Source organism: Filicampus tigris, chromosome 16 (assembly GCF_054856515.1).
Source record: "Filicampus tigris isolate MCC_2025a chromosome 16, RoL_Ftig_1.0, whole genome shotgun sequence".
Taxonomy (NCBI): Eukaryota; Metazoa; Chordata; class Actinopteri; order Syngnathiformes; family Syngnathidae; genus Filicampus; species Filicampus tigris.
In genome coordinates this window covers 13,314,822-13,329,144 of record NC_141232.1, presented here as the reverse complement: position 1 = coordinate 13,329,144, position 14,323 = coordinate 13,314,822, and the positions used below count along the sequence as shown (strand labels likewise).

Here is a 14,323-nt window from a genome sequence, read left to right as displayed (position 1 = left end):
CTCTGTCCTGTTGGGTAGAACTTTGGTTATTTGCTATGACGTGTATCCCACACATTAACTCTAATTCTCCCATGTCGGCGACTTTTCTGGACGACTAAACAGACTGTAATTTCAGTTTCAGTGAATCAGCACCAAATGTAAAAGACAAGTGAGAAGAGGGGTTAAAAAGTTGTCTACCCTCATTTCTAGCTTAAAATGTTGCAGCATGGATGTTGCATTCTTATATGGAAAACAAAGAAGTGACTAAAATAAATAGTTTGTGAGCTAATGGCTGGCAATTCAAATTAAATGTTGTTTTGTTTGTATCTACAATCTGAAGTCTTCCAAATGCCAGAGAATCTCATCTGACTCTCAATGCGGAGTAGGAGCGTCTCTACTCTGAGCTCCTCCCAAATGACAGAGCTTGTCACCCTATCTCTAAGGCAGAGCCCGGACACCGTGCGGGGGAAACTCATTTCGGCCGCTCGTATCCGGGATCTTGCTCTGTCAGCCATAACCCACAGCTCATGACCATAGGTGAGGGTAGGAACGTAGATCGACCGATAAATTGAGAGCTTCAACTTTGGCCTAAGCTTCTTCCTCACCACTACAGACCGTACAGTGTCCGCATTACTGTAGACACCTGTCGATCTCCCATTCCATTCTTACTCACTTGTGAGCAAGACCCCAAGATACTTGGAACTCCTTCACTGAACTCCCACATCTCTTCTCCGACCTGGAGAGGGCACACCTACCCTTTTCCGGCTGAGATTTGGAAGTGCTCATTTTCATGCCAGCCGTTTCACACTCGGCTGCGAACGGCTCCAGTGAGCATTGGAGATCGTGGCTTAATGAAGCCAATAGTAACACATCATCTGCAAAAAGCAGAGATGCAATACTGAGGCCATCAAACCGGATCCCCTCAAAACTTTGGCTGCACCTAGAAATTCTGTCCATAAAAATTATGAACGGAATCGGTGACAAAGGGCAGCCTTGGCGGAGTCTAGTCCAAGTCGTCCAGTCCAGTCCAAACGTAGGACAGTTTCCCAAAAAGAAACCGAGAATATGTGGGGGTTCACTGTCCCAGTAATTGTTGGCCTCAAACCTCCTTGGAAAGCTGAAGCCAATCCATGTTTCTAGAAAAAAAATGTATATAAAGCGCAACAAGAATGTTTAGCTTTGAAATGGTCTGTCCTGAAATTAACTGACTTGAAGTGGACCAAAAACTGTTCGTCTCTTCCACCATCCACCCCTTTTCATTCAACGGTATGCATTGTTAACACTTGTACGTCATCATATGACCCCTTACTCTATTTCAATTATTTTATTACTCTGCTTCAGTCACACGCTGACAAAGAGCCCCGCCCCTGTGTCTGCCATTCGTTACATCTAGCAACGTTTTTAGGAGCAGCAGGCAATTGCGATTAAATGGAAACCTTTTTCTTGTCGTTTACTCCTGTTTTCAACGTCGGCTACAGTAATGGTAAAAAAAAAAAAATGTTGGCTGTTAGATTTCTTAGACAGGTGGTTCTCAAATCTTTTACAGCAAGTACTGCCTTAAAAAATAATTTAAAATAATTTGTTCTCCAACTACCACCAAGTACAATAGTAGGCGGACGTGTTCACTCAAATTATTAAAAAAAAAAAAAAATTCACATACCACCAGCGGTAGGTAGCCTGTGTACCAATAGTGGTAGGCTGACCACACTTTGAGAATTACTGTCGTACACCGTATTTTGCAGTTTTTAGTTGCACAGTTCATGAAGGAAGGCAACAGATACTGCTTCCAACTAAAATAGGCTTTTCATTTTGCACATTCCATTTCAACAGCCATGCAAGCAAATAATGAATGGTTATAAACTAATGCACTTTTGTTCTTCTCCCATCATTATGAAATGATTTACACTTGGGCAGTTTTAGTCGAGTATTCTGTATCGTATTCGAGGAGTCCCAAAAGTACATACCGAAAGAGAGAAAGAAGTATTGTGTGTATTTTTCATCTTCATTTTCTTTTTATGGATGTATATAACATATGATATAACACTAATGTATTTAGTGTTTCACTTGTGACAATGTATTTTTCAAAATGCAGTTTTTTTTTTTCATCCTACTGTCACTCCTACTCACATGCTGCCATTTAATAGCACTGCTGTAGCGATGAAACTATTTAATAGACACAGACACTTGCTGCACCCTATAACGTAAATCCCCTAATGTCCATTATTTAACCACCACCTCTCTTTCTCCCCCTCTCATTCTTTCCATCTGTTTCCTTTTCTGTCTACTTCTCTCCTCCCCTCTTCCATTGTTAACTCTTCCCTTCTCCCCTGTTTGGCCTTTCAGTGCAGCACCATTTGGCCAGTGTGCAGGAGAGGAAGATTAAGCATGAGAGCGATGGAGTGCAGTTTCCTTACCATGGTTAGAGCAACATTAAACATTATACTGTGTACATGTACTCTTCATATATGTGCTCCACTTTGGCTCACACCAACCTCACCTTGCATCCTTGTCTCATTTTTCTTTAATGAAGTTTATCTGTGAACTCTTCTCTTTTCCTATCTTCATCACTCGTGTGTCTTGTTTTCTGGCTGTGCTGCCGCTGGGTGGGGTAATGTTTCTGCCAGATGTCTGCTGTTGTCCTCCATGGATTGACCAAAGCCTTTTGGTTGCCCAGTATCTCCATCGCATTCACCGCCTGTCTGTCTGAGTGGCAACCAGGGGATAAAGAAAAACCCTGGTGCACGAAAACTGTTCAATTTTACTGACTGCTAAAATACAAACAAACCTGACTGTGTTAAATTTAAGATGAGTAGTTACACGGTAAGGTGAAAAAAGTCTTTGGCCGTCCGTCACTGGCTTGGTTGTTTAATGACCTTTAAGTGAAAAAAGCATATTTTATAATCAATTGTATACAAAGACACACATACTGTATCGTGTGGATTTAGCTATAGTTAAAAGCTAAAACGAACACGGTGGCCAAAGATTTAAAGTGGAAGTCCACCCAAACATATCTTTTTGAAGAATATATTCTATGCAGATCCACGAGTTGAAATACGGCATTCTGAATATGAGTCAAGCACCAAAATCCACCCGTTTTTAGCCATCTCAGGGGGTGGCCATTTTGTCACTTCTATCCACCGAAAATGACATCACAGTTGCTCAGGACTCAGGTAAGGCCAATCACAGCTCACCTGTTTTTGAAGCTGGGCCACGATTTGTCGTTACTTGTGCCCTCACCAACTGTGATGTCATTTTCAGTCTACAGAAGTGACAAAATGGCCGCCCCATGAGATGGCTAAAAACAGGTGGATTTTGCTGGTTAAATCATATTCCACAAACGCAATATTAATCAGAATGCCATGTTTAGACTAGTGAAGGCGCATAGAACATATTATTCCAAACATTTTTTGGGAGTTGACTTCCACTTTAAGCGCAATTCTGTACATATTGTATCATGTGCAAAACACATCCCATTCCTGCATGAACGAATCGGTATTTTCCAAGATAAAGTTGTCAACGAGATGTAGCTCAGTGCTTTGGGTGTTGTTAGAAAGTGATGCGTGCCGTGAGAAACTGTTGAATTATAGCGTTTGGGACTCTCGCGCTCTTGATTGTCTAAACAGAGCTGTTGTCCCACCTGCCGCAGACCTGCCTCTGAACGATGGCACATGACCCAAACAAATACGACTAAAGGCACCCAGATGTATCATCAATGCACAAGATGCCTTCTGTCGCCGAGACACACTTTTTTTTTTTCCACCGACGTGCGCGTTTACAAAAGGCGCACGCACGCACGTGCAGAACCATGATTTTATCACACTGGCTTTCAATGACATACATTCACACATACACACTTGCCCAATCTGGAAGGGGCTGTGTTCCAGTCCAGATGGCGCCTCCATGTGTCTGCAGTGAAGGGAGCTACTGGGTTACAGCAGACATCTGCTCCGGTGGCGGTGGTGGTGGTGATGGTGTTGAGAGTGATCGAGGGGTGGAGGACAGGAGGGTGGGGGTTGGGGGGCGGGTGTTGAGGGGAAGGGCTCCGCCTGCTCTCGAGGTAACTCTCAACCTGAATGAAAAGCTCTGAAGCTTAGCAGGTGATCATGTGATTCATCATGACTTTCGCTGTGTGCTGGCCTTCTCTCTCTCTCTCTCTCTCTCTCTCGCTCTCTCTCTCTCTCTCGCTCTCTCTCTCTCTCTCCCACTCTCTCGCTCTCTTCTCCGTCTCTCTTTCTCTCCGCTTGCTTGCCTCCTTAGTGGTGGGAAAATCCTTAAATGCTGCTTAACCGTTTGGGGGAATTTCCCAAGTATTTGTGGACTTTTGACAATTGTGTTTGGATGTGTGTATGTTGTCAAGGTGTCCTTGCGTTGCCTCAAGTGCGATCATTTGTTTGCCATTTAAGAGTGTTAATGATGTGTAAGCTTGTCAGCAAATCAAGGACACTCTTTTCAGGGATTTTTTTTTTCTTGCCACTCTGAGTTAGTGTTTGTGAAGTGCCTTTCTGCTATTCTTGCACTTATGTGCATTCTTGTGTTAAAGTGTGTGCTAAGAACCTGTCCTGTGACAGTTGGAGGTTTGTGCGGTTGCCAGCGTGTTAACATGGCAAGACTTAGATGGTCCTGGGAGCAATCGGCTGCCAGTCTGCTTGTGCAGTGGCCAGTGAGACCACTGGTTTTCCCACAGAAATGTGTCAAATCCGACAACATGACCCAGCAACCAGCATCAGTTTAGTCCATTTGCACCCAAGTGTAAAACCAGCATATTGCCTAACATGGAAATTTACACATTTATATGAGTGCTTGGACAAAGAGTTAATCATGCACATTATAACTGGAAACCATGATTTTGTGCTAGCTTAGATAATGCATATGCATTATGCATATAAGATACGTTCACCCCTTTCCACTACAGTGAAACCTCCAAAGTTGAACAAAATTCATCCTGTGACAATGACCAACTTTCATTTTTTTTCTCATAAAAATTAAGTTAAAAAAACAAAACACATTTGAATCCTTTACAATTCTCAAACCAAAACCATCATAGAAAACTTTGCAAATCAGGTAATGTTTTTAAGGGGAAGTCAACCCAAACATATTTTTTTTAAGAATATATGCTATGCAGGCCCACTAGTTGAAACAAGGCATTCTGATAGATATTGCGTTTGTGGAATAAGAGTTAGTCCACCTATTTTTAGCCATCTCCGTAGGTGGCCATTTTGTCAGCATCACAGATGCTCAGGGCTCAGATAACGACCAATCACTGCTCAGCTTCAGATAACAGGTGAGCTGTGATTGGCCTTACCTGAGTCCTGAGCATCTGTGATGTCATTTTCAGTCGACAGAAGTGACAAAATGGCTGCCCAAGAGATGGCTAAAAAGGGGTGGATTTTGCTGCTTAACTCATATTCCACAAACGCAATATTAATCAGAATGTTGTGTTTCAACTAGTGGGCCTGCATAGAACATATTCTTGAATAAAATATGTTTGTGTTGACTTCCGCCTTAAGTGACATTTTTTTACTAGTGAAAGTGTAAGATAGCCACTGTTGGTAAAATAAAATGAATAAATAAAAATCATGCAGCTGACAAAGACAAAAAAAAATGGACAAGAGCATTGCTGTTAGCAAAATCTTAGCCTTGCATAAAGATGAAATAATAAGACCATAGAGAATGAGAAGACACTCATTAGTAGTTGACAATTAATCAAATTAATGATGTAATTCTAAGACTGGTAAAGTATTGCCAAAGCAATTCTTTGTATTACTGTACAGTTCATTAGTACTGTTACTATAGCGCTACATGCTTCAGCTTTTCAAACGGGTTCAATTCCCGGCAAGTGCACCTACACCTGACCACTGGAGCCCACCAGTGCTAGTCAGATAAATGGGAGGATTGCATCAGGCGTAGAAACCGTACCATTGTAAGTAACGTAAAATTCCCTTAGTTCACAGTTAGTTCAGTACTTGACCTCTTTTTTTTTTAATTCGTAAATGCCACAATGCAGCATTTTGTGTCAATTGCTGATCTCATTTGATGCACCTCCAAGTGTCTTATGTATTTATCTTAAACGAGAACACTCGAGTAGGGTAAACAGAGAAGGAATAATCCCCAGTAAAGCTTTTTTTGTTTAGAAAAAAATGCAAAGCTCAAAGTACTTCTGCAAGTCTCTGATTCATAGTTGAAAGCACCCACATCTTTGTTTCATTTGATATGAATATTTTAATGTGTGACTATTCGTGAAATCTAATTGTCCTCTGAAGCAAATGCGATTCAAGCCATCATGACCTCAGTATGCTGCCGGAGGAAAAACACGTGATCCTTGTACTCCATTGACATACGATTCTATACTTTTATTTCCCAATTGGTGTCTGGCTTTTTTCGACTGTTGTATCCAGAGCACTATTTCAGCATGAAGTCAACACCGCGGTACTCTGCAGAGGTCAAATGCGGCCTTTGGGTCTGGCCCTCAAACCTTGAAATTCTAAATTGCACCTTTTGCATTACCATCTATCAAACTAAATTTGCTCGGTGCTGGCCACACGAGGCCTAGATCATAGCAGCGAGCCTCTTTTATCAGTAGCTCTCACACGTTTGGCCATGTTTCTGGTCCACTGGTGAGCTGGGCCTATAATAAGCATGCACGTTTTGACCCAAATGACGGATGTTTCATCCACATCTTCCACCTCAGCTGACATTTATAGACAGGGGGGTGGGGGACGCTTGAATATTTTTGTACACGCGTGCTTGGCCATGCCGTCACCACCGGTTTTCCGGACTCCTTCCATCCTTCTGCGGCCTTCTTCCAGCCTTCAGTGGCGCCTTGCCCAGTGCTCACCACCCTGCCTCAACAGCCTGCGCGTGTGTGCGCATGTGTGTGATTTTAATACGATCCATAATGTCTTGGAGCAGTATTAGAAACGCCTGATAGGGTTGAAAAGTGTCTGCCGTTGCGTAGCTCGCGCTGTCTCACCCAAATGTCATTCACTCATTAAAGAGGCTAATAATGTAGCTGCTGTTTGAGTTGTGTGTTCGCGTAGCTCTGGATGGACCTTTGCGAGGAGGTTGTAGCCGTCTGGGATGAGTCATCACATTGGCTTTGGATGTGATCGTTGTCATCTTCCGTGGGCTAGGCGCTTGCGTGTCAAAGCACACCACTGAGTGGACATCCTGTTTGGATGGCCACTACATTTCCCAGCTCTCCTGTCTCCTGATACTCTGCGCCCAGTCAAGCTCCTCGCCCTCCCCCGTCACTTCCCTTTTTTTTTTTTTTACTCTGACTGCTTCAAAGATGGCCTCTCACCAAACCCCGCCCCTAAACCCCACGCCCGATTATGACAGCCAGGGTACAGCTCGCCAACTGTACACAAATATGAATAGTGGGTGTAGTCGACCCATCGGTCCGTCAAGCCACTCTACAAAATCAGCGACGATTCCAGTGATTTAACATTGATTTCAGTCAGTCATAATCATTTGATTCTTGCGATCAAATTTCAAAAGACTTTTTTGTAATGGAGTCAAAGTAAGCAACGCAGCCATGTTTCATTAAAACCTCGTCTCTGTTCTGCCATTTTGTTGATCCCCTTTTTTTACCAGGACTGTCATCGCCTGGTTCTCTTAAGAAGCCGGGGAAATTCGATTTCAGCGCCCTGTCCTCCCAGACGAGGTCCCCCCGCATGGCGTTCACCCACCACCCGCTGCCAATGCTGGCGGGAGTGAGACCAGGTGAGACCAACCCAGCTCCAGACCCTAATCGCTCCCTCCTCCTCCCCCATCAACCCCCGCTTTTATCCTCCTACCCACTCCCACCACTTGAGCCCCGCCCCCACAAGCAAAAGCGGGAGCAGCGTTTCGGGCAAATGAGAGCGGCTGGGAATTTCAAATCTGGCAGGTAGCTCTTTCTGTGCTCGCCTCCGCCTCGTCGTCTGCGTCTTCTAACATTGTAGGGTTTTGGTCAAACCGGTGACAGCTTTGGGGATTCTGGGCATGTGCTTTTCTGTGCTTCTCTGTTGGTAGATGGTGATGGGCGGGCAAATGATTTGCCTCTATGCCTACTTAAGTGCTTGAGCTCCCTCTTGCAGTCTCGCCTGATTGCCGTGCATTTGATTCAATGTAAAACCATGTGTCTACTCTTCTTGAATGCAACATACAGCTTCTGGTACAGGTTCTGTCACATACGCTTTTACCGAGAGCTTACTTTGTTAGCACCCGCAGCGTTTGCGCAAGGAATGTTCCTTGCACTGATGCGGGCGGATCTGTATGCTTTGAAGACCAAGTCGTCTACCATGTAAAAGGTTCAACATTTAGATTTTAAAAGTTTCAAAAATGCTCAAGTGATTAACATGGGCTCCAAGCGCAATGGCTCAAACGAATGTAGAAGTCCAAACAGTCCAGGGACAGTAAAATATTCACCAAGTCGGTGTTGATTAATTAGAATCATTTTTAACAAGCGGCGTCCTTTCGTCTCAGAGAAAATTAGTCTGACGCAGGTGTCAAAATTCTCTGACATTTCGGGACTGCCTTTTACCATCGAAAACCTTGGGTCCATCTGCCCGTCATGCGTAAGGTCTTTCCTTGCCCGCTTAATGCCTCTTATCTTACATTCAACCATCTTCAATCCTGGTTATAGTGACTCACTCACAGGTTATGAATGGGGCATTGAGCAAGAAAGCTGCATGAGAATCAGCGATAGCAAATGAACCACCAATGGCATCCTCTAATTTGAAAAATATAGCAATATATTGTGGGAGGCGTGGCGGTTGACTGTGTTCCTTAAACTATACGCCAAACCAGATACATAAACGTCTACAAATCGTCCTCAGTTAACGGAACATCACTGCTCATATCAAGTCACTAGTAGGAGTCCACAAACATTTTTGACCCCAGGAACGAGAAAATGGCTGATGTTGTCTTGGATGTCATGTCAGCCATTCACTGTTCACCTAGTTTCTTTCCTCTCATTGGATCATGACTGACTATTTTTATGAATTTGCCTTTCATTTCATAAACACTGATTGAACAAGTGATCCAGTGATCACATCTGTTTTATACAGACTGGCAAGAGTAGAAGATTAGCACTTGGAGTGAAATGCTTTGTCAACCAGCTGGTCCTCCATCACGCCGAAGCAAGAAGCTCATGATAACAGCAGATATCAAACAAAGCCAAAGGAGTCCAAACAATAAATCGCAGCTCTCCTAATTTTATCGCCACTGCACAGATAAAGCGGCAGGGGGAGGGTCGTCGCCTATTTGGAAAGGCTACATGTGTGAATCCAGCCAAAGAAGAAGCCCTCTGCAGATCATTTTCCATGAGCTTTTTGTGTCGTTCGGGTACATTAAAATCTTATCAAGCCCATCAATCCAGTATGACGCGATGAGGTTGCTCATTAATCGTCGATTGGCTGCAGCTCCAGCAAACCCATATACACATTTCCAGACATTATTCAGATGTGATTTGGGTTGGTTTTTTTTTTTGGTCTCCAAAGCAAAGTTCTCTAAGAAGACGTAGGAGTGAGAAACACATTAGAGCTGTCCTCACACGGCTCCGCTTCGGCAAGGGGGTGCTTGCGCCGACGTCGGTCCCTTTATTCCCATTCAGCTGAGTAGAAGGGCGGAGAATCCAAAGGCTATCCTCTCATCATCAGCCCTACCACCATAAACCTTTTTCCCAACCCACCCCCTATGCTCCCAGATAGTTTGGCCTTCACCCAGTCCTTAATGGGATTAACAGGGGGACTATAGGAACAGGGAGGCAGCACCAATGGGGTGCGGGCAGCCTGGCATGGGCGCAAGGTGTTGCGGGGCTCAGAGGCATAGGCCCCTTTCTGGGGGGTAATGCAGAGGGGTTGGCACTCTCATGAAGTACACTCGCGCGCACAATGTATAAGACGTAAGTACCGAAGGGTGTTGGCAGCCTTACATGGGCAGCTGGGGGCTTGGATGGGATGGGTGTCAGACTGGCACAGTTAAGGGAAGAATGGGCCTCTAATATAAATCAAGTAGATTTAGTAATGGATATAGGTCTGACAGAGGGGGCTTTGTGTGCCTGCGCCACCGGCCCTCGCTCGCACTTCACACCAATAGTCTGATTTTTCCCTCTCTTTAGTACGTTAATGATGGATTTTAAATATCCTAGCACAGATGTATCCATACGTGTACTTTTGATGCTACTAAAAGCCTATTTGGAAGGCTTGCATGGAAAATGGCATTTATCATAAAAAAAAAAAAAAAAAATTAAATAAAAAAAAGATATAAGTGAGTCAGATCAAATATTGCTTCAGGATGTCAATGCCAAGTTGCACCGATGCCAGTGAATCACACGCTCGAAACAGCTCGCGCAGGCATTAAGAACCGCTAATTTAAGACAGTACTCAATGATCCCTTTGTGCATTTCCTTTTTACAAGCTCTGCAGGTCTAATTTCGAATGTGTGGACGTTTAGGCTCTCTGCTCGCGTGAACCATGTATGACTTTGAGTGTTGCTGACTAAAAGATTTTTTTTGGGGGTTTGTGTCAGTGAGCGTCCACGTCAGAAAGCAGCGTGTGTGTGTGTGTGTGTGTGTGTGTGTGCGTGCATGAGAGAGAGGAAGCGAGCGCTGTCCTCTGTAAAGCTTTATAGAATCGCTGGAGTGATCGTAAAACTTTACGAGCACTGACCGTCGCTATTAACCTAAAACTGCTCTTCATGAGAAAACAACATTTGCATTTTAGATTTGCACGTAAACTTTAACGATTCCTGTTGTGATGTGATCATCGTGCGGGCATTATTCACATCATTCATCTCTCCAATCTCGAAGAATGAGCACAGGTTGCCGCTTGTCCCTTGTTAGGAATTCTCCCCGCTTGCACGCAGTCGTGTAACACAGATATCTCCGTCCGCAGGGAGTCCTCGCGCTTCCGCCTCAGCTCTGCACTTCCCATCTCCCTCCATCATCCAGCAGTCGAGCCCCTACTTCACCCACCCGACCATCCGCTACCACCACCACCCTGGACAGGATCCATTGAAGGAGTTTGTGCAGTTTGTCTGCGCTGATGGCCCAGGGCAGGCCGGCGGACAGGTAAGGGTCATCGTCTGTTACCTTTTTTTCAAAGTGCCATTAATGAAGAAGCCCCTTTTGCTTTAATACCTGAACAACTTGGAACTCGTACTTATTAGTAAAAGGGGAAAAGTCAGTGTAATGTGGCTCATTTACGTGTCACCAAAAAAAAAAAGTGTTTTAATGGAAAACAGATGTAGTCAAATGTTATTGTAGACGAATGACTGTTAATCACATGTGAATAATAATTACAGTGAAAATAGACCGGGGCAATTATTTGTCCGATTCAGTTATGACGGAATTAGCTTCAAATGGAATACAATACAAACACTCCACAGCATGCCTTGTTTCTGAGGTCATGGGTCAAATCGTTGTCATATTCATTTTGCTGTTTGGTGATTTCAACAAAGGCATTCCCTATCCTTCCGGATTTGATTTTTTTTTTTCTTTGGCTCCACCCACTTTGCAACCATCAGCACACTAACAGTCACTCACAATACATGTTAGTCAAGCATCAGTCCTGTGTTCTATTTCTGTTTCCATCACGTGCTGTGGTTACCCTTTTAGTTGGACTTTGGTTCTTTGGTACTGGTATTGTTGATGGTGCTGTGCTTGTTTCGAAGAGTATTCTCTCATGGTTTTGATTTCTTGCCATCATCTGGGTGAATGGCGGTCAATAATTTGCTCACGTACCTCTTCCACACCTTCTCCACTCACCATGGACCACCCCTGTGGAACCTCTCACGTCCAGCTCCAGCTCCCGCTCCTATCAAACCCTGTGGTGATTATTATTTTTCACACCTCCATAAAAGATGCCGTCCACATACGTCATCCCTTTGGTTGTTGTTATCCACCACCTTCCTCTCCCTTCTTCCACCATCGCCTGCCTCTCCCCCCACCTCCGTCATGGATATTTTTTTGGGACCTGGCATCCCGAGCTGCGTCCGTTATTTTTTCCATCCCGTGTTTGCGGATTGTCGCATGTCGCCCTCCTGACCCTATTTGTGTTGTCTGCAGCCAAACGGGAGCGGCCAGAGCAAAATGCCAGGCTCCTTCTTGCTGCCTCCACCTCCCCCAGTGGCCCGCCCAGTGCCCCTCCCTATGCCCGACTCTAAACCCAACAGCACGCCCCCTGACGGCGGACTCTCATCGCCCGCATCTCCGTGTAAGTGACCCCACAAAGACCGTTTTGAAAACCAAATCAAAGTAAAAAAAAAAAAATACAAATAATCGGAAAAAGAATTCGACACAAACAGCCCCCTTTAGGGACCGACCCCACCTCCATTCCCATTGTTCTTCCTCCAACTTCGTGCCACCGTTGTTCATGTCTAACCAACAACTCGCATCCCTTTACCCTTGGAAGTGGGGCCTGCACCGATATTACAACTTGGGAAAGCGTAGACGTAGATCAAAAGTCTCCCAAAGTTGAAGACGACGCAAAGACAAGTCCCTGTGACCTTTGTGGTGTGCATCTGAGTTCTGTACCCGGTCCCAACAGTTTGAGTGGCTCGACACGTGGACCTAGTATGGACCGCTACCTGCTTGACCGATCAGCAACAAGGGGAAATCTCAAATCGAACCGATTTTGAACATTTTGGTATGAGGAAGGCACAGACTTTAGAGTAGTTAATATAGTGTCTCGTGAGAATTCCAACAGAACGTGGGTTGGTATTGGTGTAATCATTTTATTAGTTGTTAAAGGCTGAACCTGCATAGAAGCTTTTGTGAAGCTGAGTGTATCTGGAATTAAAGGAGTGATGCCAGTTGGAAAGTGGGACTTGTCTCACAATATATTTTTCTTCCTCGCCTGCGACTGGAGGGGCACTGGATGGAGCACCTTTTTGATTTAGTCGTTTTTCAAATGGAGCATTTGTGTTTACCACAGTCAGTGTCTGAGAGTCCTTTCTGTCCTTTGTATGTTATACAGTAAATGGATGTATATACTGTGTCCATGCCATTTAATTATGCTTAACCTCAGACTTCTCCTTCTGTCTCTCTCTGCTGTATCCGTGTACTTATATTCAGTTAAGTCTTTGAAATGAAGTCTCCACACTGAGTTGTGAATTCTCAAAACCCGGATTCCCAAGCATACCTGAATGGCCCAATGTTCACACTCTGATGCCAGTGGTCTATAAATATCCCTGAATGGTCCTCAGTGTTAGTGTTTGGAGTGCTCAAGTGCTATCGGCACTGAGTTTATCAATGGGATTTAAATAGAGGTACCAATCAGAGGCTGTGGTAGTACCGTATAATAGATAATAGACTATAATAATAAACTAGTAGATAACAGCCCTCATTGGCTTAAACATGTGTAAGGAAGACGTTTGTAGATTTACACAACCGGAAAAAAGAATGCACCTTACAATATTATCTTTTCAAAGCCGTGCTTTACTAAACTTAAACTGCGTATTGTCCTCACTAAAGACATCAACAAGACCTTTTCCACTGTCAAGATCACACTTAAAGATGCTGGCTACTTGGGACCGTAAAGGACATCCAACAAAGATTGGATGCCGTTTTGCTGCTAGTGTAACTACTACATTGGACTATTTGTGTGGACTACTATTACAATTGTATTTTTCCAACAAAACTTCAAACCTTAAGACTGCCTTAACGAGGAATCAGGAGCCTTCATTTGCACCGCCGGGTGTTCCAAAATGACACTGCCCCTACCCTAAACCTGCATCCATGTTTGTAAAAATGGATAAGATCAACTATTATCAAGTTTCGGGAATGTCCTTCCAAAGGTCTGCGTCGACAACCTTGTCAAAACGTCTCTCAATGCTGCTTCGTCCTGGGAATGGGAAACACGAAAAATCCCTCCCACATAGCAAGAATAAAATTGTTGACTATCAAAGGTTAGTTTGACAATTTAAGTAAGATAAATTTGAGTAAATAGTAAACAAAAAAAGCTGCAACTCGAGACAACAAAGAAAGAACAATTTGTGTTACTTGCCACTCTGTTTCATACATGGAAGAAACAATATTCGTGCTTACATATGGACAACTTTTCTAAGTAATATTAGTGGGTGATGCTGGATGGACTGCACGATGCTAGGCTTGCTTCTTTGCCATTACACAACATCTGTCTTCGTGGCCACTTATGTCTTTTTGTCCTCTTCTCTTTCGATAGCATACTCCACGCCAGGCGCCACAGCTCCCAACAGGTTTGTCGGCATCGGATCACGGGACAACAACTTTCTGAACATCCCGCAGCAGACACAGGTGGGACTTGTAGTGTCACCTAAGACGTTTTGAGTGAATGAGGGGAAATTGTCTACTTGCCCAATTCTGTTTCCTCTCCTACGGGCC

General features: G+C 44.1%; 1 protein-coding gene across 17 annotated transcripts in view; it reads left to right on the top strand.

Moving 5' to 3' along the window:
• nfixb (nuclear factor I/Xb) overlaps nt 1-14,323 on the top strand; it is a 139,874-nt gene that overhangs the window by 116,396 nt on the left and 9,155 nt on the right. For 9 of the 17 annotated variants that reach the window (XM_086055398.1, XM_086055395.1, XM_086055393.1 and 6 more), the window contains 5 exons: nt 2,323-2,397; nt 7,573-7,701; nt 10,857-11,032; nt 12,029-12,176; nt 14,145-14,236. In XM_086055398.1, the coding sequence (XP_085911524.1) occupies nt 2,323-2,397; nt 7,573-7,701; nt 10,857-11,032; nt 12,029-12,176; nt 14,145-14,236 (620 nt within the window). The remainder of the gene's footprint in view (nt 1-2,322; nt 2,398-7,572; nt 7,702-10,856; nt 11,033-12,028; nt 12,177-14,144; nt 14,237-14,323) is intronic. The other 8 variants (XM_086055408.1, XM_086055403.1, XM_086055397.1 and 5 more) reach the window with 5 other exon arrangements.